This window comes from Clarias gariepinus, chromosome 16 (assembly GCF_024256425.1).
Source record: "Clarias gariepinus isolate MV-2021 ecotype Netherlands chromosome 16, CGAR_prim_01v2, whole genome shotgun sequence".
NCBI lineage: Eukaryota > Metazoa > Chordata > Actinopteri > Siluriformes > Clariidae > Clarias > Clarias gariepinus.
The window spans coordinates 31,502,925-31,528,525 of record NC_071115.1 but is presented as its reverse complement, the minus strand read 5'-3'; the positions used below and the strand labels follow the sequence as shown (position 1 = coordinate 31,528,525).

Genomic DNA, 25,601 nt, shown 5'->3' with positions numbered 1-25,601 from the left:
TTAATTGACATTGTTTCGATAAATAATCTTTAAAAACATGTTTGTTAATCTTATTTATTTTAATGTAGATTTAGATTTTTTTGTACCTGCATTAGTCCAGATCCAGAACATTCTCCTTTAAATAGAAAAATAAATAGTAAAAGCTTTAGATTACATTTTCTATAAGCTACATATTTACATTAATAATAAAACACAACAGGCTGTACTTTTTATTTCTCTGCTTCATTTAAATTTTTTCATATAAATATATAGTTACATACACATCGTATTTTTTTCTATATTTATATTCTGTATTCTTTTTTTCTTTAAGATCATTGTTTTTTCTTTGCATTCATTTAAAGAAATAAAACACAACCACAACATTTTAATATTTAGTTTTTATTCTTAAAAAAAACAAAACATTTTATTTACTCAGTTGTTGCTTTTTCTTCATTTTTTGTTATATTTATTTTCTCTTCCATTGATTTGTTGTGTGTTTTTATATATTTTGTGTTATTTCGGTAGCAGAAGTGTGTGTGCGCTGCTGGTGTGTATTTGTATTGATTAAAGCGAGTCACGTCTGTAAACACGCGATCCTGAGCACGCGGCCGCCGACGCCAGGAATCATAACAAGCTGATTATTTTCCGGTCTCGTTTCTGCTCCGCACTTTTCACCAAATCATCCGTCTGTGGAAACAGAAATTGGAAACTAAACACTGTGTGTAATTTTCCACCTCTGAGCTCCGGTTCGTGTCGAAGCCATCAGGTTTTTTTTTTTCATCTTCAGCTGATTGAGCTTCGACCTTCCGCTCGCCGGTCCTGTAATGAGCCCGATGTCTCACACGCAACGCGCAATCTCGCAGTAATTCCACCAATTTCCACCATTGCGTACTGGATCTCTCGTCCCCCAGCTTCAGGCTGATCGGATCGGCCCGGCGGCGTGAACCCCTGCGTGTTAGTAGTTATCTCTCTTCTGTTTTTCCATCTCACTGCTCTGTTTCTCCGCCCGCTCCTTCCATTAGCCTCTCATCAACAACAACCCCTGGATGCTGCTGTACTTCATCTCCTTCCTCCTCATCGTCAGTTTCTTCGTGCTCAACATGTTCGTGGGCGTGGTGGTCGAGAACTTCCACAAGTGCCGACAACACCAGGAGGTCGAGGAGGCCAAGAGGAGGGAGGAGAAGCGACTGCGGCGCATGGAGAAGAAGAGACGGAGTAAGAAACCTGCTTTAAATAATCCAAACTTAAAACTTAAGGGTTTTATGTAGAACCCTGCTGGTGCCTCCTGGTCAGAAAATGTTCCAAGTACAGACATTTTTTTCTAGAAGCTTTCAAAATAAAGTTCTTCATGATCCAGGTAATAATTTCCAATTCATGGTTGTAGAAGCCATGAAGGTTCTTTCAATCGACATTCTGTAGGAGTTCTCAGAGGTTCTGTGCTGAAATCCCACACAAAGAGATTTCTTTTCAAGCCTGTTTTTGGAAGCGTAGAACTATTACATCTCCAATGAGACCATAAAGAACCCATTTATTTTTCAAAACATGCATTCTTGTTGGTTCTTGAAAAAGGTTCGAACCCATAAGATGATTTAGATGTCACTCCACAGGACGCATTAAAGGTTTAAACAGTTTGTAGAACCCAAGAATAATCAGATCCTAGACTATAAGAACTATGGCTGGGAATCACCAGGGATCACCCGATACGATTATATCACGATACTCGGGCAGCGATTTGGTTTGTATTGAGATTCTGTAACTGTCACGATTTTATAAATATCCTGATGAAATATTAAATATGCCATAATGAAAAAAAATAATACTTAATAACATTAATAATTAGCTCCTGCCACACAGGAAGTACTTGGATAGCTGTACTTGGAGACGCTGTTTATTTTAGGGTTCTGAATAGAACCAAAAGACAAGTGGAGAACCCTTAAGAATTGCAATATCAGGTTGCTGACATATTGATTGTATTTATTTCAACCCCGTCCCTTTTGTAAAAGAATAATGACATCACTGTTAATCAGGAGCCACTCCCACACTGATGATCATAAACATGCAGAAAACGTTTCACACGTATATTGTTCTTGTTCTTTTGTTGTGAAAGTTTCACAGTGGTTTTAGATATAAGTTGTATTTCCATTTAATCACACGAGAGAAATTATATCGAATTTAATAAAAACTGAATTATTGGTAAAATAGATGGAAACATATTTGAGCGTTAAATCGTTTAAAGCAGAAAATGCGGTTTGTTTGTGTTTTGTTTTATTTTAATAATTAAGTTTAAAGTTTTTATTTTAGTAATTTAATTGGTAAAAACATAGCTGTATTTATTTTATTCGCCTTTAGAAGCCCAGAAGTTGCCGTATTACTCCAGTTACAGTCACGTCCGCCTGATGATCCACAACCTGTGCACCAATCACTACCTGGACCTCTTCATCACCTTCATCATCTGTGTGAACGTGGTCACCATGTCCCTGGAGCACTACAGCCAGCCGCACGTGAGTGTGTGTGTGTATACAGACCAGTGTGTGTGTGTTCTACAGACCAGTGTGTGTGTGTTCTACAGACCAGAGTGTGTGTGTGTATACAGACCTGTGTGTGTGTGTTCTACAGACCAGTGTGTGTGTGTTCTACAGACCTGTGTGTGTGTTCTACAGACCACTGTGTGTGTGTGTATACAGACCTGTGTGTGTGTTCTACAGAGCTGTGTGTGTGTGTTCTACAGACCAGTGTGTGTGTGTTCTACAGACCAGTGTGTGTGTGTTCTACAGACCAGTGTGTGTGTGTGTGTGTTTTACAGACCAGGGAACAGAATCATCCAGCTGTTTGTTAATTCATAAAGTTTGTTTAAACAGAACTGAATAAAATGCAGGATGTAGAAGTGAAAAGTCTGAACACATACACACACACACACACACACACACACACACACACACACATACACACACATACACACACACACACACACGTCCCACACTGTTTTAATTACCTTTAAATTTAAATTATAAATCATGTACAGTTTTACAGAGACAGATTTACTGCGGTATATATTTTTATTCTCTATTATTTATATTATTCTTTTCTTCCCCCCCCATCACCCTATCCACCCCCCCCCCCCCCCCCCAGTCTCTGGAGATCACTCTCAAGTACTGTAATTATTTCTTTACCAGCACGTTTGTGCTCGAGGCCGTGCTGAAACTCATCGCATTTGGCTTCCGACGCTTTTTCAAAGACAGGTACAGCACACACACACACACACACACACACACACACACACACACACACACACACACACAGATTACAATCTGCCAGATGCTCTTCTCATTCATCTGACTCTCTAATGGATTTAATGGATTAGCTTCCACAAATTTGAATTTGTCATAATTTGTAGACTTATTTTTGCCTGTTTTTTTTATTGTACTATGAATTACCTTTTTGGTTGCTTAGCAACAGTATGTAAAGTTCGTCTCTTTAATGTTAGTAACAGTGCTGTAGCTGCTGTAGTGTAAAGGAGAACAGGAGCGACTCCATCTCGTAGGAACCCGGGCATTAAACACTCAGGGACACGGCAACTTCTATCAGTTATCAGTATGTGTGTGTGTGTGTGTGTGTGTTTGTGTGTGTGTGTGTAGGTGGAATCAGTTGGATCTGGCTATAGTTCTGCTCTCAGTGATGGGCATCACGTTGGAGGAGATCGAGATCAGCGCCGCTTTACCCATCAACCCCACCATCATCCGCATCATGAGGGTTCTCCGCATCGCCCGAGGTTAGTACATCTCACGTACACACACACACACACACACACACACACACACACACACACACACACACACTTTACACACTGTCTCCTGTGTTTTTTGCAGTCCTAAAGCTGTTAAAGATGGCGACAGGAATGAGAGCTCTGCTGGACACAGTGGTACAGGCTCTACCTCAGGTAAACACACACACACACACACACACACACACACACACACATACATGTGACATCCTTGTAATTGGGATTTCAACTGATTACTGAAATAAACGCATGCAGACAGGACGAACAGCCTTCGCTGGACAAAACTCTCCAGGTCTTCATCACAGCAGAGGATGTACAGATGTTCAGTGGATGTACAGAAACATCTGTAATAGTGAGCAGCTTTAACACAGTCAAGCACTGTCTTAAGTACAACGATGAAACAGTACAGCTCTGATATGGCTCTCATTACGCCAAGTGAAAAGTGTGTGTGTGTGTGTTCACTTGACATGCTTTTTAGATGAGCATTACTCCCATGTCCAGGCATGAAAGAGTCACTGCACAAAGACCTCACCCTGTGGAATAAGCCTAATCGACCCCGTGTGAAAGACTCCAGCCCTCTGACGGCACTTTCCCCTGAAAAGAGACGAGATTTCGTTAAGAAATCCGCCTCTGAATATCCGTCCGTTTCAAGTGCTCATAACTCTGGAAGGAGAAATTAATCTGTTTCCTTTCGACTGCAGAATCACTCTGGGAGCATTCCCCAGCTCTGCACTTTGATTTCCGCAGAGATAATAGCTGTCACTATATTTTGACGTTTGTGATGTATGATTGCAAAAATAATTCCAATAATGTTTCAATAATTCTGAAGGGCCAAATCAGTCACCATGAAAAGTGACGTTGTTGGATTTCAACCAAAATAACCATGCAATGAGCTGAGGTGAGATTAGATGAGATGAGGTGAGATGAGTTGATATTAGATGAGGTGAGATGAGGTGAGATGAAGTGAGATGAGATTACATGAGGTGAGTTGAGATTAGATGAGATGAGGTAAAATAGAATGAGGTGAGATAAGGAGAGATTAGATGAGATGAGGTAAGGTGAGATGGGATGAGGTTAGGGGAGTTGAGATGAGATGAAGTGAGGTGAGATGGGATGAGGTGAGGTAAGGTGAGATAAAGTGAGATGAGGTGAGGTACGGTAAGTGGAGGTTAGATGAAATAAGATGAAATGAGATAACATGACAAAGGATTAAATGAGATGGGATGAGGTGAAGTGAGATGATGTACGGTGAGGTGAGGGGAGATGGAATGAGGTGAGGTGAGATGAGGTGAGATTAGATGAGATGATATGAGGTGAGGTGAGATGGTATGAGATGAGGTGAGTTGAGGTGAGATGAAGTGAGGTGAGATTAAGTGAGATGAGATGAGGTGAGATAAGGTGAGGTGAGATGATTTTAGATGAGATTGGGTGAGGTTAAGTGAGAGGATGTACATTGAGGTGAGATGAGGTGATATGGGAGGTGAGATGAGGTGCGATGGGATGATGTGAGATTAGGTGAGATTAGATGAGAAGAGGTGAGATGGGATGAAGTGAGATTAGATGAGATAAGGTGAGATTAGATGAGGTGACATTAGATAAGGTGAGGTGAGATTAGATGAGGTGAGATGGGATGAGGTGAGATTAGATGAGGTGAGGTGAGATGGGGTGAGGTGAGATGAGATAAAGTGAGATTAGATTTGATGAAGTGAGATTAGATGAGATAAAGTGAGATTAGATGAGGTGACATTAGATAAGGTGAGGTGAGATTAGATGAGGTGAGATGGGATGAGGTGAGATTAGATGAGGTGAGGTGAGATGGGGTGAGGTGAGATGAGATAAAGTGAGATTAGATTTGATGAGGTGAGATTAGATGAGATAAGGTGAGATGTGATGAGGTGAGATTAGATTAGATTAGATGAAGTGAGGTGACATAAGGTGAGGTGAGATGATGCTGTACAAACCTCAACCTCTGTATGAACTTCGATCCCGTGTTCATTAGGGGCTGTGATTTCTCCCACTCAGCCTGAGGGGTAATTAGGAGATGAGATGAGTAACGACATCAGGGTGCAGTTCGGCCCTCACACCACTGACCTACAGCCATCACACATGCATTCATACACACACACACACACACAAACACACACGCACACACACGCACACACACACACACACACGCACACACACACATGCACACACACACACACACACACACATCTGAAGATGTGCGCTCACTTCTCATAATTATAAATAATGATGCATTCTCTAAAGTCTTTGTAGACAGGATTAAACAGCATTGTCATAATTACTTACCTCATTAACACTGTGTGTGTTTGTGTGTGGGATAAATAACCTGCATTTTTAATTGATCTTTGAAGTATCCAGCCTACATCAGATCACCAAAAACACTATTATGTATTCATTTCCTTACTTTTTTAGTGCATGACACAATTTATTCATTCATTCTTATTTTATTTCTCTCCACACACTGTCGAATAAACGATTCACTGAGTGAACAACTGATTCAAATCCCTAAAAAGAAAAGCTGTGCACATAATACTTTAGTGTACTTAACTAAATAATTGGAATGTCTAAAAAACATTACTTTGCATGTTACCAGTAATATGTTCACTAACACTTTGAACAAGCTTAGTTTATTAAACTAAATGATTTGAATCACTAAAAAGAATCATTTTGCTCATTGGTACAGTATTAATCTGAAACATCTGAATAAGATCATCATATTAAACATGAATAGACTTGAATTAAACCATTGAATGGACTTTTAAATGATTCAAATCACTGAAAGGGATCATCATCAGTGAGTGACTGTAATCTTTAAATAAGTTTATTGTACTAAAATGAATCATTTGAATCATTACTCAATGAATCATTATCTGTGACTACAATATGTGTATTGATGTAGTGTAATAAAAAGAATCACTATCAGTGTGGATCTATGTAATATTTTAATCATTTTTGTTTATTAAACTAAATAATTCTAAAATACTAAATCATGAAAGTGAATGTACTGAGCAAAATGACATTCGAATCCCTAAAGAGAATCATGTCAATGTGACTCACTGGAATATTTAAGTAACTTTAGTGTCCTGATCATAAACGATTCAAGAAACTTATGCTCGTCATGTGACTCAAACGTGAGTGACTGCGTGAGTTCAGATGAATGAGTTGAATCGGCGAGCAGCGCAGATAAACAGTTTACATCATCGTGCAGAGAGATGTGATGTTTTTCAGAAACGAGCGGACGTTCGTGTTTACACCTGTATTTAGTGATGTAATAAAGGAGGAGGAAGTGTTTGGGCCCGCACGCTGCAGCACTCATCTCTGGTGCAGACCTTTAAATTATACACAGACGTGGCAAGAAGGACGCGCTTTATGTGCTTTAGCTCGACACCAACACTCAGCTGGTTGTTTATAAGCCTTGCTGAGATTTGAAATGATTAAATGATCAACAGCATTGTGCGAATTTTGCAAATTAGCATAGCGACTTGAACATTTTGTGCATTTAGCTAAATTTTTCTGGGTAATTAGAGTCGTTTAGGCGTGCTGTTAGCGCTCACTTTGCATTTTTTATAGTGTTTCTTTTTAGCCCTAGCAGCTGGAGGTGGTGTGTGTGTGTGTGTGGGTGTGTGTGTGTGTGGGTGTGTTTGCTGTAGCTTGGTTATTTATAATCATGTTATTAAAGTAGTGTTTTATTAAATGCAGGTGTGTGTGTGTGTGTGTGTGTGTGTGTGTGTGTGTGTGTGTGTGTGTGTGTGTGAGTGACCTGCAGACTGCTTTAATCACATCATATTTTACACGAGTGCCGAGTCCCCTCGCATGACTCGGACGTTTCTGAATATTTCATGGTGCCCGAGGGGAAGCGAGCGATTCTTCTTTATTATGTCCTGTCTGGTGCTGTCCCTCGTCTCCCCGACTCAACCTCCCTCCGGTGTTCTTTTCTGGCTCAATTTTTCTTTTTTTAATATTAAAAAAGGAATTTATATCTAAACTGGATGTGTTTGTGTTTTATTGTTCAGGTGGGGAACCTCGGCCTCCTCTTCATGCTGCTGTTCTTCATCTACGCTGCGCTGGGAGTCGAACTGTTCGGAGAACTCGGTAACTACACCATCCGTTCCTCAAATATTATAGACTTATAGAGTCTTTATTGAATAATTCAGCATTAATTAATTCAATAATTAATTCAATAATTCAGCATTAGTCACCTAGAACTATTAGAACAGGTGCTAAACACACCACACACACACACACACACACTTTTCATATAGCTGCTTTTTCTTCATTTAGCTGATAATCCTGACCTGATTGTTAAATTAAATACAGCTTAAATTTTTTTTTTGCCCTTTGAATGAACGAATTAATGAATATTCCCCTTATTTTATTTGTCGTTTATTTTTTTATTTAATAATCCATCATCCAACCCACTGCTGCATGATATATATTTATATAGCTGCAAGGGATCTATTGGAAACGCTGCGTTTTTCTTTATTTCTTTGCTTAAAGAAGATTTTAGGGAAGCATCTGGTCCTACCACAGCGTATCGCCTGACAGGTTCCAGATATTATAAAGAAAATAACGAGCAGTCATTTGTTTATCCTTTTAAAACATATTCTCTTGGAAACAGCAGATGCTTTAAGGTTCTTTAAGTGTTCAGTGGATAATTAAGTGTTCTTAGCCACTAAAAATGGGTTCTTCTTATAAGCAAGACTTATGAAAAACCAGCTGAGTGTCGAGTTAAAGCACATAAAGCGCGTCCTTCTTGCCTCGTCTGTGTATAATTTAAAGGTCTGCACCAGAGATCAGTGCTGGAACCCACACTGACAACCGAAAACCCCTTTAAGGAGTTTAATACACATGCTCTTTTCAGGTTATGTAATGGTTTATACAGGACTGAATGGTTCCACTTGTGGCCAACTAAAGAATGGAAAGTGAAAGGGTTCTACAACCGTAAAAACCTGTTCTCCGAAGGACCCTTTCTGCTAAGACAGTGATTGATAGGCTTGTTCTACTCTAACCTTGACGGGTCTCTAATAGGACAAGCGAAGAACTTATCATTTGAGTGCTCACTTTTTTTTATAAATGATTTCTTCAAGAGTTCTTTTACAGTTTTTAGGATTTTTATAAAATAGCCAATAAAAAGCTACACTTAGAAAAATACAACATGCTGATAGAAAAAAACACATTAAGGGTTCTCCCAGAGGAACAGAGTGTACCCGTGTGTGTGACATCTACAGTAGATTATGTTATTCTGAAGATTTGAGAACGTATTTGAGCAGTGAGTGTGTGTGTGTGTGTGTGTGTGTCGCAGTATGTAATGAGGATTATCCATGCGAGGGGATGAGTCGACACGCCACCTTCGAGAACTTCGGCATGGCGTTCCTCACGCTCTTCCAAGTGTCCACGGGCGATAACTGGAACGGCATCATGAAGGTACCGCCAGTTGTCCTCCAGTTCTCTGTACTTTACTGTATTTCAGTCTGATGATGGAAAACATACATCAGATCCACGACTCGCGGTTGAGGTTTGACTGATCGGAGCTGAAAAGCAGCAAACGCTGGTGTTTATGAGTTTGATGCTTTTACAGTCTCGTCATATTTCAGGTGAGATGTGATTTTCTCTCTCAGGAAGCAGAGAAGGAATTATCCTGGAAACTTTTTATTGAAGAAAAAAAACACTCTTATTTGAACCGTATACATTATTTTCTGTATCTATATTGTTTTGCTTCTTTCTAAATTTCAAACAAAACAGGGATTTTTACAAGGATTAAAAAATAGATTTATGAAAAAATTGTTTTATTAAAAAGAAAAATAATACAATTGCTCATTTTGAACTTAATATGATAAAAAAAACTTTTAAAGGATCAGGAAAGACCAATATGTTTTCTAAATCGGGGGAAAATGTACAATTTATATACACATTCTATTGATTTAGTTTTTTTATATTTATTTTTTTATAAACATATCTAAGGTAAACAATAAATATTTTGTAAATAGTTTATTATATGATTTATTTTGTTATTAGGAAAAATTAAAGGAAGTCAACACTAAAGTTGAAATGATTGGGGGGAGGGGGGCGGTTTAAGTGTGTATCGGTGTGTGTAACATTCATGTATGTGTGTGTTTATGGGTGTGTAGGACACGCTTCGCGAGTGCCCCCCAGGCGAGTATAACTGTAACCCCAGCCTGCAGTTCATCTCCCCGCTGTACTTCGTGAGCTTCGTGCTGACGGCGCAGTTCGTCCTCATCAACGTGGTGGTGGCCGTGTTAATGAAGCACCTCGACGACTCCAACAAGGAGGCACAGGAGGAGGCCGAGATGGACGCCGAGATCGAGCTGGAGCTGGCGCACGGCGCCCTCTGCTGTATGGGAGGTCTGTCTGGAGGTGGAGGAGCACCTGGAGGAACTGGAGGAGGAGTAGGAGGAGTAGGAGGCGCTGGAGGAGCTGGAGGAGGGAAGAGAGGAGGAGAAGGAGAAAAGCATGGAGGTGGAGGAAGCGCTGGAGCTGCACCACATTCACCAGGAGAACATAAAAGCAACAGCTCCAACAAACTGTACTCACCAGTACAGGTGAGACAGTCTGTGGGATGGATGGATGAATAGATGGATGTTAACTGAAAGGAGTGATTTATGGATTGGTGAATATATTTAATTGTTTTGAGAATTGTTGGATGAAATGATGGCTGAATGAATAGAGAGATGGATGATGGATGCATAGAAGCAGTTAGGTAGGAGGGTGGTCATGAAGTGATGGTGAAATTAACTGCACAGAAGTAGATCAATAGAAATAACTATTGGGGAGGAGGAATTGATATTTTTGTCACATTAATGGATGGATGGATGGATGAATGGATGGATGGATGGATGGATGGATGGATGGATGGATGATTATGAAGATGGATGGATGGATGGATGGATGGATGGATGGATGGATGGATGGATGGATATAAAGATGGATGGATAAACAGATGAATGGTTGGATAAAGTGATGGATGGATGGATGGATGGATGGATGACTAAGTATGATACACACACAAACACTCTCACTCTAAATTCAATAACCTCAAAACAATGATATTTAATTGATAAACACAGATGCGCAGACACACTGAACAACAACCATCCAGGAATCCCACATACCAACCTGAAACAGATTTTTTATCTGTTATTTGCATAAGAACTGTTTTTATATCTGTTCGGATGGATGGATGGATGGATGGATGGGTGCGTGGGTATACAGATAAATGGCTGGAGAGTGGATGGACAGATAGATGGTTGGATATAAAGATGGATGGATGGATTGATGGATGAAGTGTTGGATGTATAGAATAATGTATAAGTGGATAGGTGAATGTGTAGAAGTCAGGGATGGATGGATTAATAGATATAGAGATAAATAGCTAGACAAATTGATAACTGGATGGAGGAATGGATGGAAGGGTGGATGGAAGGGTGGATGTGTATACATATGAATGGTTTAATGAAGTGATCATTGGATGAATGGAGGTAGGAACTGATTCTTGGCCTCTGTTGACTCAGTAGTCCTGAGAGTCTTGCTTTATCCTTTTGAAGTAGAGTAGACAGATGGGCTGATGGATGGGTGTGCAGATGGCTGGAGAGGTAAACAGATGGATGGACAGATAAACGAGTGAAAGCATGGAGTGTAGCTCTCTGTTCAAAAGCTCGGTGTTTGCTCACAGATTCATTTAAGCACAAAGACAAGAGAGAGGAGTTTTCATTAGGACTTGACTTCTGTCACCATGGCAACAGTCCCGTGTCAGTCCTGGTGACATGGACACACACACACACACATTTTAAAGATGTTCGGGAGGGCACACTGACCTGCAGAAAATAAAACACCACAGACCTACATGCTAAGTACAGCATGTCAACTGTTGTGGTACACACACACACACACACACACACACACACACACACACAGAGTTTGTGTCAGGTAGCCGAAGCTATAATTGTTTTTCCCGGTCCATTTTTAGCCGGTGTGGTTATGTAAGTGAGAGCAGAAGGAGAGCTGAAACGTAGAGCATGCTCTGTGTGTGTGTGTGTGTGTGTGTGTGTGTGTGTGTGTGTGTGTGTGTGTGCAGGCATGAACTTGCCCATCACAGAAAATGGAAATCTGAGGTTCAGCTGCTGCAGAACTGAGTGCAGCATGAAACGAAAAATAAATCCGTAAAACAAGGAGCGCGCTCCTCACAGTGAAGCGGAAAATTAGAGATGAGCTTCAGGTTCATATCAAAATAAAGCAGGAGAAACGGAGAGAGAGAGAGAGAGAGAGAGAGAGGGAGAGAGGTGAAAAGAGAGAGAATAATAAAAATAATAATAATAGTTCTCCTTTTGTTCTTCTCTGGCGATACTGTACACTTACGGTCATGGCAATAAAGCTCGTAGACTTAAAATTGAATTGAGAGAAAAAGAGAGAGAGAGAGAGAGAGATTATTCCTTTTTGGTATCTTGCACATTAACCTTGGAAAAGTCTGACCTCTTAAGCTCTGGTCATGAATTTTAAAGAGATTTTGACCTACTTGGACAAATCTATATGGGTGTGGCCAGGCGTGGTTGGGTGTGGTTGGGCGTGGTTGGCCGTGGTTGGTCGGTTGTGGCTGGATGTGGTAGGGCGTGGGTGGTTGGGGGCGTGGTTTTGGTAAACAGTATCAAGTATTTCAGATATTGTTTAGTTTAAAGAGAAAAACCTTCTGTAGGCGTAAATACATCAGTGTTCACTCGGCTAGCTAGTGTTAGCTAAAGAGAGTCTACAGTGAAATGATCGGTATTATCAGGATCGGCTTCAGGCGCGTCAGTGAGACGTCCAACCTGCTGGAGGACGAGGATGGAGTCGGGACGTGTTTCATCATTGCATTGTCATGTTGTCACTCCTGTGTGCATGTCCACTTTATGTTGTCTTTTTTGTCCTCCTGTATAGTTCTAGATAGTTTTGTTAATTCCTGGTGGTACTTTGCTGTCCTAGCTAGTCAGATAATTAGGTTTCGTCTTTTGTTAATTCATGTTGAATGTAGAACCTCGGTCCTGGAGGAGCTGTGTAGGGTTGAAATAAACACCAACTTGACTTGACTTGATCAACAAGAGCACTCCGGCATTATCATTATTACTGTTCAATAAACTCAGACATATTTTCTTTGGGTTGAAACAGAATAATATTATTAAATATTAATTAACATTCAGTTACATCAGTGTTAATTCCTTTGTTCCTTTGTCGTTGACTTCAGTACAGTCATTAAGATCAGATTTATTTGAATGAAAAATGATCTCTATATATAAACTTTAAAGAGGACTGTGTACATGAAAGGATAAAGAGTGTTTGATGAGGACGAGGCCTGTGGGAGAGTCGGGGAAAGAAAAGAGGATAAAAAGAAAAGAAGTGGGAGGAGAGAGAGTCGAGACGTTAAGTGCACATTTTGGAGTAATTAATTTGAAGAACTCGTTTTAGCAGCGCATTCACACTAACAGGTCGCTACTAATGTTCTCACTGAGCGTTAATTAATGAACTCGGCACAAGAGAATCTCCTCTCCTCCGTCACTAAAGAAAGAGAGAGAGAGAGAGAGAGAGATTATTATTATTAATAATATTTTTCTGCTTTTCTTTATTTCTTTACTTTGTCACTTTATCTTTGACTGCAGAGCTAAATGTGTTCCTCTTTTTAATTTATATAATTATTTATTATTATAAAATTTGATACTATTCTAGTTTTTTTTCTCATTTTTCTTATTTTTTAATTACTTTTTATCTATCTACTCCTGTTATTTTATTCTAATATATTTATGAACTTTGGCAACACAAATGTTTGTATTCATCATGCTAATAAAGCACCTTTAAATCTTGAATCTTGAAGGGGGGGTGGGGGGGGTGAGACAGTATAAAGGTGAGAGAGGTATAGAGAGGCTGTGATGCGGTGATCAGGATACGGCTCCGCTCCCTCTGGAAGCTCCTCCCCTTTACACCCAGACCTCCTTGCCGCACACTCTTTATAAATATCTTACTGTCTAACACAGATATAAACACTGCAGTTTAATGACAGACAGACAGACAGACAGACAGACAGACAGACAGACAGACAGACAGAGCCCGTCCCCCCTCCGTCCCAGTCTCGTTTGGAAGCTGCAGATCGTTAAGTCTGAACAGAGTGAACTGACAGACGTAAACAAACAAATCTAAATTTATGAGCGCGAGTCTTTTACCCGCGGTCGAGCCGCACATGAGGAGCTTCTTTACTGCAGCCTTACGTTTGTCTCTTTTATTCATTTATTTCCTAACTTTAAATTTAAATGTGAGTGATTGGGTTCTGTGGCTGTGTTCTATTAATGGGAAATTAAAAGAAGAAGAAGCAGAGAAGGAGGAGGAGGGGGAGGAGGGGGAGGAGTGTTATTTGGCACATAACCATTACAGATAGCTCAGATTGTTGTAGTTGAGGTCAGAGGTCAGGAATAGAGAAGGCTTTAAACATACATACTTCACAATCCATACACTATTTACCAACATTATAATTTCCCTCCATCCATCTGTTCATCTTTCACAGCTGGCCCGGAAAAACGGTTGGATAATATTTAGGGTGTTGTGTTTGGAGGGAGGATAGACAGATAGATGGATAGATTATGACTAGCATGGAAAAATCACTGGATGGATGGACAAAGAGATGGATGGATATTAGAATATACCCTTTGGATGGATGGATGGATGGATGGATGGATGGATGGATGGATGGAAATAATGAAGGCATGGATGGATGCATGTCATATGACCTTGACATGATGAATGGATGGATGAATGGGTAGATGAATGGATGAAAGGATGGATAGAGACTGGAATGAAAAAATAAATGAATGGGCAAAAAGAATATGACTGTGAAGTGACAGATGGATGGATGGATGGATGGATATGACCATGAATGGATGGATGGATGGAAGTATGGAATGGAAATAATGAAACAGATGAATGGAAGAATATGACCTTGATATGACCTTATGTGATGGATGGATGGATGGAGATGATTATTGATAAATGGATGGATGGAAACTGGATTAAAAGGAATGGAAGAATAAGACCATGAAGTGATGGATGGATGGATGGATGGATGGATGGATGGATGGATTTATGTGGTTCTCCACAGAGCCCTGACCATATCCTGAGTGTGCTGTTCAGATATTTCAGCTGTTGTCAGTTTTCTTTAACATACATGTTCCATGTGGAAGTCATTTCCTGTTCGTTTGCTGAACAGGAAGTGCAGTTGTTACTGGGAGCTACAGTCAGTGTGAGGTGTGTAATTCAATTCAATTCAATTCAATTCAATTTTATTTGTATAGCGCTTTTAACGATTTACATCATCACAAAGCAGCTTTACACAATCAAAAGAACTAAGTTTGTATGAAATGTGAATGTGTATGAATCAAAATGATATGATTGTCCCTGATTGTCCCTGATGAGCAAGCCTAGGACGACGGCGACAGTGGCAAGGAAAAACTCCCTGAGATGGTAATAGGAAGAAACCTTGAGAGGAACCAGACTCAACAGGGAACCCATCCTCATCTGGGTGAAACAGAAAGCAGGGATTGATGTGCATAATAATATGCGAGACTGGAAGTTCAGTATAAGAGGAGATGTGTAAGATTAAAGTCCAGTTTGTTCCTGGAGGCTCAGGTAGACTGTGAAAAATTTCAGTCCTGAACTATTGAGTGACTGAAGTCACAGGTCGTCAGAGAACAGCAGTCTGCATCAGTGGAGGACAGGACCACCTTCATGGAAAAGTGGAACCAACCCCAGTCACCACACGCATTCCAGGCAGACCACACGGGGGCATCCATGTGATAAGATCTCCAACCAGAAGCAGGACTCCAGGATGAGTTAGAGAGGTCCAGCGGGCAGAGGGGGTCTGGATCACTGGCAGCTCAGGAGCGACATGTATAGCTCGACAGAGAGATAGGTAGAGGAAAAAGGAGAGAGGGAGAGAGAGAGAGAGGAGAGAGCAGAAAAGAAATAACAGTTAGGTATGGTCACAGTCGAACAATGTAAAAAGTGAATGTATATTTAGTGCAGAGTGCAAGCAGAGACTCCGGCAGGACTAACCATGACAGCATAACTAAAAAGGGCGTTCCCTGTCGGCCGCAGTACGTGCTACGCTCCAGGATTGTGCAGAATGCGGTGTTTCTATGCTCGTGCGTTTGGGCCAATGACACCACGTCCTGTTCTAAAGAGCTCGTTTGTGTCTAATTGCTTTTGGGTGTAGACGCTTACTGTAGCTCGTGCCCTTAAGAGGTGCCAGTGATGTAATAAACACAGCCGGCAGGGGAAATAATCCAGAGTCCGATTAATCCTTGATGAGGAACGTGCCAAGAATTCAGTCGTGTCGCGTAACAGATGAATTGCGCGGCTCTTTCTGCTGAGAGTTTGTTCAGGTCTGTGTTCGAAGTAAATCAGGCCGGAGGTGTTTCTGGATCGGTGTCATAGTTCTGCTGCTCAGAGCACCAAAGGAACGTTGTTTATGGGAAATACAAACATGGCTGCACTGTGAGGAGCTGCTGTATCTGTAATTAAAGTTTGTGAGAAAGTGATTTATAGCTTGATGCTTAATAAATGATACTGTAAACGATATTGAAAAATGATGAATATCTACAGAACCACAAGATCAATGCAGGGAAAGGGGGATGAGTGTAGGATAAATGTGACTTAAAGTGACTAGATGAATAAGTGGAGAGAAAGATGCTGGATGAAGCATGAATGAAAGGAGGAATGGATAGAAAATGTGAATGATGGATATAATGTGTGTGTGTGTGTGTGTGTGTGTGTGTGTGTGTGTGTGTGTGTGTGTGTGTGTGTGTGTCTGTCTGTATGTGTGTCTGTATGTGTGTGTGTGTTTGAAGAGGACAGTCAGTGAATAAATGGATAGAGGATAAGTGACTTGAGCCAATTTGATGGATGGACCATTGAGAAAACCACTAAGGAACCACTGAGGAACCCTTGTTTTATCCATCTATCTGCACACCCAGTTATTTAGTGCATATCATTTGGTGTATCTTAAATGTCCATCTGTTTTACTGTAAAGTCACAGATCTCCTCATCATTGACTATTGGACACGTGTGTGTGTGCGTGTGTGTGTGTGTGTGTGTGTGTGTGTGTGTGCATGCCAGGAGAACATATGGCTGGACAGCGTGTCTCTGCTCATTAAAGACACGTTTGATGGAGAGATGTTATTGATTGACAAGCTCTCTGGCTCCGTCTTCCATCACTACTCATCTCCATCATCGCGTAAAGACTGCGAGAGTCACCCGGAGGAGGTACGGCCACGTCACTCTCCATCACTCACGCTTACGAATAACGATACACCATACACAGTAACGGTTCACGTTTTACACGCAGCAGATCCACATGGCTGAGCTGGAGCGAGCGTCTCTGAGATCAGAGCGACTCTCGGACAGATCTGCCTCGCCGGCGCGTCCTGATGACCTCGTCCTGGATGAGCACAATGTTTATCAGGTGAGCTACAGGGCTAGAAGGCGAATCTTTTGTGTTGTGATTACCAGCAAAGTTACTTACAGAAGTTTATAAATCATAAATTTAAAAAGAAAAACAACTTACATTAATTTAATCTAAAATAGTATATTTGAAAATGTTTATATGATTTTCCTACAGAGCTCTAATGTAACTGGATAAAAAATTAACCAATAACAATTAAATATATTTTTTTAAATATGAATTTATTTAAGTAATGAAATGCGTTCATGAAAATGAAACAAAAAATAAAAAAGTTCAGTGCCTTTCAAAAAAAGTACGTTTCATCCCTCCCCTCTGAGAGAGCTCGGCCAATCAGCTCTCTCTAGACCTCCGGCTGCGAGAGGTTACTGCATCACCCGGGAACCAAACCAGCGATCTCCGGATGATAGGGCGAGCACTTTACTACTGCGCCACTCGGAGGCCCCTATTTACTGATTATTAAGCTCTAGTGCATTCAAATTATACGAACAGTAGATGCGAAGCGACTTCGTTCGCGTGGAATTTAATTACACACTCATAAGTGTGTTTTAAAAAATGTACATCTTTTACATTTTGGAATGAACATTATTTACCAACATGAATATTTTTACGCATTACCAAGTCAAGTGCACAAGATGAAGGTGTGAGAACGCGTTTATTAAGTAGATTTCAAATGCACGCTCATAACTGTGTATTTAAAAAATGTATAGCGCCATCTGTAGAATTTTGAGATGAACTAATGATCTTTTCAAGATAGATTTTTTTATAAAATAAAGCCGTTTTCCGTTTAAATTTTAAAGTAGCATATTTTCTCTTCCTGTTGGCCGTCTGTGATTAAACAAAGCCTATACATTACCTCAAACTCGGCTGAATACACCTCACTTGAGTTTTTTACGTGATGCTGCACAAAGAAACAGAGAGACAAAAATAGCAAAAAAAACATCTTGATGTGTTCTTACGTCCTTGCAAAAAAAATTTTGGAAAATATCTTCAATTTACAGACACGCCCACTTTATATGTTTTATTATATGTTTAGATATTAGTGTGTGTGTGATTTATGAACTATATTAGTCCAAACCTTCTGGTGAACATCTGGATGAATCCCCTCCCTAATGTTAATGTTAAAGCTTGTAAATTAACTAATCTACAGATTGTGTCGTGTGAACTTCTTCACTAAACTGCAGTGCTGAGTTGTGAGAAGTCGATCTCCGCAGATGCTCGATGCTCAGTTGGTACTTTAACAAACCCGTCTTTAATGAAGCCTCTAATGGAAATGATTCAGCATCTGTTCTGTACAATAGGAAATGTTGTCAGGAGCTGCGCTGTTCCCTCCTAAACAGCCTGGCAGCACTGCGGCAGCCATTTTATACACCGCTGTAATCTTTTAAATCTCCCTCGGCAGCCACTTTTTAACGAACCCTAATCAGAGAAAATGGCCTTGGGCTAGCGCTAATGAGCCCACAGACCATAGATATGAAATAAATAAGTCCTGCAGGCTGAGACGGAAAGTCCTGGCCTAGACTCAGCGTGTCGAACAAGAGGCCGTACTGAGTACCGAGACAGAATGATAATCTTTAACTCTCAGACTAATAGCTGGAATTTATCTGTGTGAAAGGAAGGCCGTGCTCATTGCAACACCAGGCGCTGATCTGTTGAAATATAACGGCTGTAAAGACGCTAGCTGGGCTTTGTGTGATTACCGTGTGTGTAGATGGAGAAGAGCTCGGAGGAGGCAGCAGGGGGCGAAGAGGCAGCCAGAGCCGAGGACGGAGCTCACAGATGGCTCCGGAAGCCACACACACCGAACCGCCACAGCATCGGTAACGTACCGCTCATTTATGCACCACGGAGGAGATTCGATGTGCTTCAGAAAATCAGGGGTTTTGTTGTTGTTGTTGCTGCTGGGAAGAAAAAATAAAATTGGAAAGAACTAATTAATTTCATTAATCCCAGCTTTCTGTTCAAGTCAGTAATTTCAGTTTAACTTTGTTTTTACGCTTCCCTTATCAAACATTATTTACTGCATTAGTCAGCAAAACAAAATCATCTGTAAAGTTAGAAAGTGTGTAATTAATTTCTATAATTTATATTTAACTGATAAGTTAAACGCAGCATCGTTAGCTACCTTTATTACATCCAGAACGATCAAACTACATCAGGAAGCAACGAGCATAAAGAAGAAAATAAACTCGAAATGTGTCATTTTCAGCAGCAGCCTGATTTCTAAGCCGTCCCCGTTTGATTTATTCTGGTTTATCGCTAGCTTTGTGTCTATAAACACATAAACGCTGGAGAAGTGCTGCGCGTACCGATGTTCCCAACAGAGCGCCAAATGAATAAAACATTCATTCTTACACAATCCCTGCTGAGTCTGACCCAGACCTCACATCCAGGTGGAAGTGATGAGACTCGCCTCTTCGGGATGTCTAATCTGAGCTAGTGCGGTAGACTTTAATCTGTCTGGGTCCTTTCTATTTTAAACTTAACGTTCAGTGCAATATTTAAGTAAGATTTGTACACAAGTTTGTAAGTAAATGCAAACACTGCTAGGTGTGGGATTGTAATACCATCACGTTTCCTCATTGTCTAACAGACGGAGTTAATCTACCAGCCTGCTGTTTGTCCGTTCCTCATATATTTGCATGTCAGTCATTTCCTGTCCATTTCTCTCAGGTGGGACTCTGTGCAGCAGCGGTGGCAGGCATGATGGTGGTATTGGAGGTGTCTCTTCTGCAGTCTTCCATCTACCCGCTGAGTTTTTTCATCCAGCAGCAGCAGCACTCCCAGCACCCCCGAGGGCTCGTCTGGGTCACAAACCCCGAGGCCTGAGGCTGACCTCTCCGGCGTCCTGGGCCTCCCTCCGCTCACCTGGGGCCAACATTGAACTTCTCACTGCACAGGTGGAGTGTGTGGCTGCACGTACAAGGAGTCTAACTCTTGATAGTTTAGGTCTAGTGTCAAGGTAAATTACATGATACTCCACATAATAGTGGTCAGAATATTTAATATTGTGGCACCCCACATTACTTGATAGTTAACGTAAACAACATGAAGTGTGCTTTATCAGGGTGGTGTAGTGGTTAGCACTGTCGCCTTGCACCTCCAGGGTCCGGGTCCGATTCCCAGCCAGGCTCGATTCCCATCTCTGTGTGCATGGAGTTTGCATGTTCTTCTGTTGGTGGGTTTCTTCCGGGTACTCCGGTTTCCTCCCACATTTCAAAGACATGTAGGTAATATTAATTGACGTTCCCAAATTGCCCGTAGTGAGTGTGTGTATGTGTGTGTGCCCTGCGATGGATTGGCACCCTGTCCAGGGTGTACCCTTCCTTGTGCCCTAAGTCTCCTGAGTTAGGCTCCAGGTCCTCGCGACCCTGAATACAGGATAAAGCGGTATAGATAACGAGTGAATGAAAGTGTTTTATCAGACATATGTTGAGACACATGACAGACATTATGACATGTCCCGGACACGTGCATTCTCAAGAGATCACTTAGATGTAGGAGGTCACTAGAGTAGCCTAATCCTGGACTAAGACCTAAGAGCCTTTTTCAAGACATAGGGTGTTTTCACATTAATGCCCTGCGTTTGTTCCTGAGAAGACTAGACCCCAAAGTCTGGTTCATTTTGATCGGATCCGATCTTTATGCACTCGAGAACCGCGCCTGGTTCCGCTTGAAGAGGACAATACATTGTACTCAGGCATGGATCGTACCTGAAAATTTTGTTTAGACGTGACTTCATCAGTGCTGTCTGTCTCCTCCGAAACCTCCATTTGCGTGTAACATGCGCGAATCTCATCCTCTGACCCACACGGCTACAGCTGATACAGTAGGAAGGCATGTAAAAGAATCACTCTCGACATTTCTTTCCCGAAATATCATTAACATTAAGCATAGCGGGATGGTTAACTTCCTCATTTTCTCCTTCTCAAACCAAATGGTTGCATACTGCCACCTGCTGTATCAGAGAATGTAAATACACAAGTGTGTCTGAGAACAGAAATTAAAAATAATGTGAATGCTGTCCAGCAGGTGGAGAGGGGGAACAATTGTACTAGGCAAGGTATAAATCAATCATGTCTAATGTTAAAATGACCTCGGGTCTGAGATCACAGCTGGATTTTTCTTGACAAAGATCAAAGCTGAGGCTGCAGCATTGACCGATGTCCAGGGCTGGAGACTAAATAGATCAAGTGATCTTAAAGAGACTTGATAAGCTACACTTGTGCTGGAGCCTTAACCAAGGCCCAGATAAGGCAGAGCTTACAGCCAGAGCTTGAGGCTTGACCAAAACTAAGACTGAGGGTGAAGCCTTGATGGATCAGGGCCTGTAGCCTTCAGAGATTAGTGCAGATCATAGACTAGGGCTAGGATTGAGGAAGGAGCGTGACTGAACCCTTGACCGAGAGTCAGACCAGGACTAGGTCTCTGACCCTCCCTGATTCCTGTTTGAAGCTGCGCCTCTAACCAAGATTAAGGTCAATACAGGAACCTGACCAAAACAACATCTCAGGCTGGAGCCTTTAAATAAACTATGGCTAGAGCAGGAGCTAGGACAGAGGTTGAGGGTGGTATTAGTAGAAGGTTTATGTCTTAATCGGTAAAAGATAAGACTGGTGTAGTGCTTGTGGAAGATGGACTGGGGTCACTGGGAGGTGAGGCTTGGTCTGCAGTGTCACATGAAAGCAGCTACTGTTAAAGCAATTAGTGTTTGAATAAAGTAAATTAGTAAATCTTGTAAAGTCATGTCTATTGTGAAGATAAATGCAGGTGTTAAAGGAAATAGAGTGAATTTTCTTAGAATCACAGTTCTTGCGTACTTTTGTTAACAGTATGTTCTTTTTTTAATTTTCACTAGTACGCCTCGCACAGCGACACATCCCTGGCCACGGGCAGCTCGGAGGGAAGTCTGCAGACCACCATGGAGGAGGGGCTTAGCTTCAGTGTCTCATCATCACAGGAACCCAACAGAGGACTTTCCACAGAGACACTGAGACCTGTCTTTGAACTCCACAGTAATAAAGGAGTCCAGGGCAGCTGCCGGGGTTCCTTAGCCCCTTTACAAGGGTCCAGCAAAGCTGCAAACAGCGAACAGCTTTCAGAAACACTGAGCAGCCTTTCTTTAACATCACTGCTCTCGCCGAGCTCTCTGGTGCCCCTGCTGGTCAAGAAGAGCAACAGCACTGGAAGTTTGGCCCGAGGTAAAGAGGGAAAGGAAAGCAAAGGGACAAAGGACGGATCAGAGGAGGTGCCACTGGTTGATCTTCGGGTCACTGCAAAGGAGGAATCAGAATTTCAAGTGAAAAGTAGGAGTCAAGTAACAGTGGCAGGCTTTCGGAAAAACAGATGAAACACTCTTTCTTTGGCATTCCACGTTAAGCAGTCTGCAACTTTTCCTCTCCGTGTTTTCGTTGCATTTTTCTGTGCGGAGATGTTCAAAGTCGGACACATGACGTTCCGTGTTAAGAACACCAATCAAGAACAAATCCCGATCTAGCACTGTCACTCTCTTTTCATCTGTGGCCTGGTCCTGTTTCCTATTTTTGCTCACAGGAGAGGGTCGTAGACAAGCTGGATCCAGTCCGAAATGCACGTCTGCCCCTCCAGAGTAAAAGAAGCAGGGGACAATACTTTACGAAACAACCACCAAATCCTAAATCCTGATGGCTGAGGGCGTTTAAATCAGGATGTCCAAATGCAAGAGCAGTAGGATGTAGCGGTCTTGTTTATGTTTTGGTAAATTAAACAAGTTCAAATGCAAAATAAAAAATATTCTTTGATGAAAATAGGTAGCGACCTCCACAGGTACTGCGAGGAACGTTTGCATCTTGTGGAAAGGGCATGCAGCTGGACAGAAAGGTTTTGAGAAGGCTGAAAAAAATCCAAGCTATATTTAGCAGCATTGTGTGCACAAAGTAAATGCTTGCATGCATCTGCGTGTGTGTATGTGTGTGTGTGTGTGTGCGCGCACATATTTGTGTGTGCGTGCGCATATTTGTGTGTGTGCGTATGTGAGACTGAACCTCGGTGCATTTTCGACATTTTGCCGAATGCAAAAAGGGACCAAGACGAGAGACATGACGATAAACGGAAAAATACTTAAAGTTTGTCTTAGAAAAGGGGAAAAAAAGAAAAAAATATTTTGCATGACGGCATCTCTTTACAGACAACTTGAAATTTTAACACACACACACAGATCCGTATGACGATGTCAATGCCAGATAGCGGTGTGATTTTTACTGAGATATTTTTTTATAAACAGGTCGGCTGTAACGGAAGCGAGGGAAGTACATGTGTTATTGTTGCCTTGTCCTCATCCTGGCCCCACTGTTTCTCTGTCTGATTTTCAGTTGTTTTCTGCAAGTGGCCTCCAATTTTATAACTTTGGTAACGGGAGGGTTTTGTTTTTTTGTACGCGGGGAAGAAAAAGAAGAAGACAAGGAGGTGACAAGAAGGATTGAAGGACTTAAGCAGCTCTTGCATCGCACAACATGAAACATCACGAAGCAGCAACGCTTGAATTAACTGAGAGAAGTTTTGAAGAGCTTTAATTTGAGTGTCATATGACTTTAAGGTTTATCAGATTTGCAACAGATCCAATTATTTGAGCATTACGCTTCTCTGGCATGGTTGGTCACTGAACTGCAGTAGGATGCTTCATACTATTATTCCTTGAATTTTTTGCTAATTGCACTCATTGGCGCTATTCTTAGCTAGCTTAGATCAACCAGCCATTTGGCTCATGTACAAAAACAGACCCTCTTTCAAACCTGTAAGTATGGCACCCAAAATACTCAAGAGGAAATGATGTTTTAATGTAGTCCTTCTGTAGCACTTAGTGTTCCTGATGTGTTTCTTTCTGTTTATAGAATTCAGGTGATTCTCAAAAAATATTGTTCAGCTTGACCTGTTTGACCAGTTTTCTTTTCGACTGCTAGTGGTTGTCTGTCCATAATGTGGCGACGTCATCAAGTGACCACTGTACAGTATATCAATGGTGTTGTGGTTTAGTCATGACTACACTAGTTCTCGTCACAGTGCTCGACACAGTGTTAGCTTTAGGTTTAAGGTGTTAGGTTTAAAGAATTTATTTATCACTGAGAAAAAAAACAAAGACACAAATATGAAGGGCTTTCTCACTTTCCAAGATCATCTTGGAGATCTGAAGACAAATCTGCTGTCAGTCGACCTGACAACACACGGGAAGCTGACAATACAGCAATAAAGCGTAGCTTTGTGTATGCCCTACGTCTGAATACGTCTAAATATGATGTTCTTTTAATAGACTAGAATAATGCACATAGTGAAGGTAATCTCGGGGGCCAATCAGAACACGACATTTATCATCACATGGGAGGACAGAATGAATAAATGCTTAGAACTCAGGGCCTTGGATCATACCACTAAAGAGTGACCTGGATTTTGAGATAGGAGTGAAGGAAGGCAGGAAGGTTGTAGACATCATGACCATGGCACAGCACTTTCTGGCCCTCACGGGCAAACAGATTAACCCTGTCTATGTTTAGAAATGTGTCTTGGCTGTCAGCATACTAATCCGGTCTGTACAATGATTCAGCTAGAGATGTGCACAGGGCTTTGTTTGAAACCTGCTCATCTGCTTCAGGAGGAAATCCCGAACAGTTCCACCCACTGCCATGGATACTCTGCTGTAATCCTGTTTGAGATAAATTCTGAGTATACTGCTAACCCCCCACGTACACTCTTAACCAATCCCATCAACTTTTGGATCAATCCCACCCACTCCCGCAGTAGAGGCTGATCAATCCCAGTGGTATCCCTCAGTACAGCTTTTCAATCCCATCCACTCCCACAGTAGAGGCTGATCAATCCCACCCACTCCCACAGTAGAGACGATCAATCCCACCCACTCCCACAGTAGAGACAGATCAATCCCACCCACTCCCACAGTAGAGACAGATCAATCCCACCCACTCCCACAGTAGAGACAGATCAATCCCACCGTACCTCTCAGTACAGCTTATTCAATCCCACCAACTCCCACAGTAAAGGCTGTTCAATCCCACCCACTCATACAGTAGAGGCTGATCAACCCTAGCCTCTTTCACAGTAGAAACTGATCTATCCCACCCACTCCCACAGTTGAGACAGATCAATCTCACCGTATGTCTCATCTTAGTCAATCCCACCCACTCCCACAGTAGAGACAGATCAATCCCACCGTACCCCTCAGTACAGCTTATTCAATCCCACCCAGTCCCACAGTGAAGGCTGTTCAATCCCACCCACTCCTACAGTAGAAACTGATCTATCCTGCGCACTCCCACAGTAGAGGCTGTTCAATCCCAC

At 41.6% G+C, this 25,601-nt stretch overlaps 1 protein-coding gene across 1 annotated transcript in view; it reads left to right on the top strand.

Moving 5' to 3' along the window:
* Positions 1-25,078, top strand: part of LOC128544524 (voltage-dependent T-type calcium channel subunit alpha-1I-like) — a 110,526-nt gene extending 85,448 nt beyond the window's left edge. The window contains exons 24-36 of the mRNA XM_053514698.1: positions 1,002-1,194; positions 2,329-2,480; positions 3,109-3,218; positions 3,615-3,748; positions 3,846-3,916; positions 7,798-7,876; positions 9,087-9,208; positions 9,913-10,344; positions 16,931-17,077; positions 17,160-17,276; positions 18,985-19,093; positions 19,947-20,173; positions 22,132-25,078. Of these exons, the coding sequence (XP_053370673.1) occupies positions 1,002-1,194; positions 2,329-2,480; positions 3,109-3,218; positions 3,615-3,748; positions 3,846-3,916; positions 7,798-7,876; positions 9,087-9,208; positions 9,913-10,344; positions 16,931-17,077; positions 17,160-17,276; positions 18,985-19,093; positions 19,947-20,173; positions 22,132-22,623 (2,385 nt within the window). The 3' untranslated portion in view covers positions 22,624-25,078. The remainder of the gene's footprint in view (positions 1-1,001; positions 1,195-2,328; positions 2,481-3,108; positions 3,219-3,614; positions 3,749-3,845; positions 3,917-7,797; positions 7,877-9,086; positions 9,209-9,912; positions 10,345-16,930; positions 17,078-17,159; positions 17,277-18,984; positions 19,094-19,946; positions 20,174-22,131) is intronic.
* The last annotated feature ends 523 nt before the right edge of the window (positions 25,079-25,601 follow it).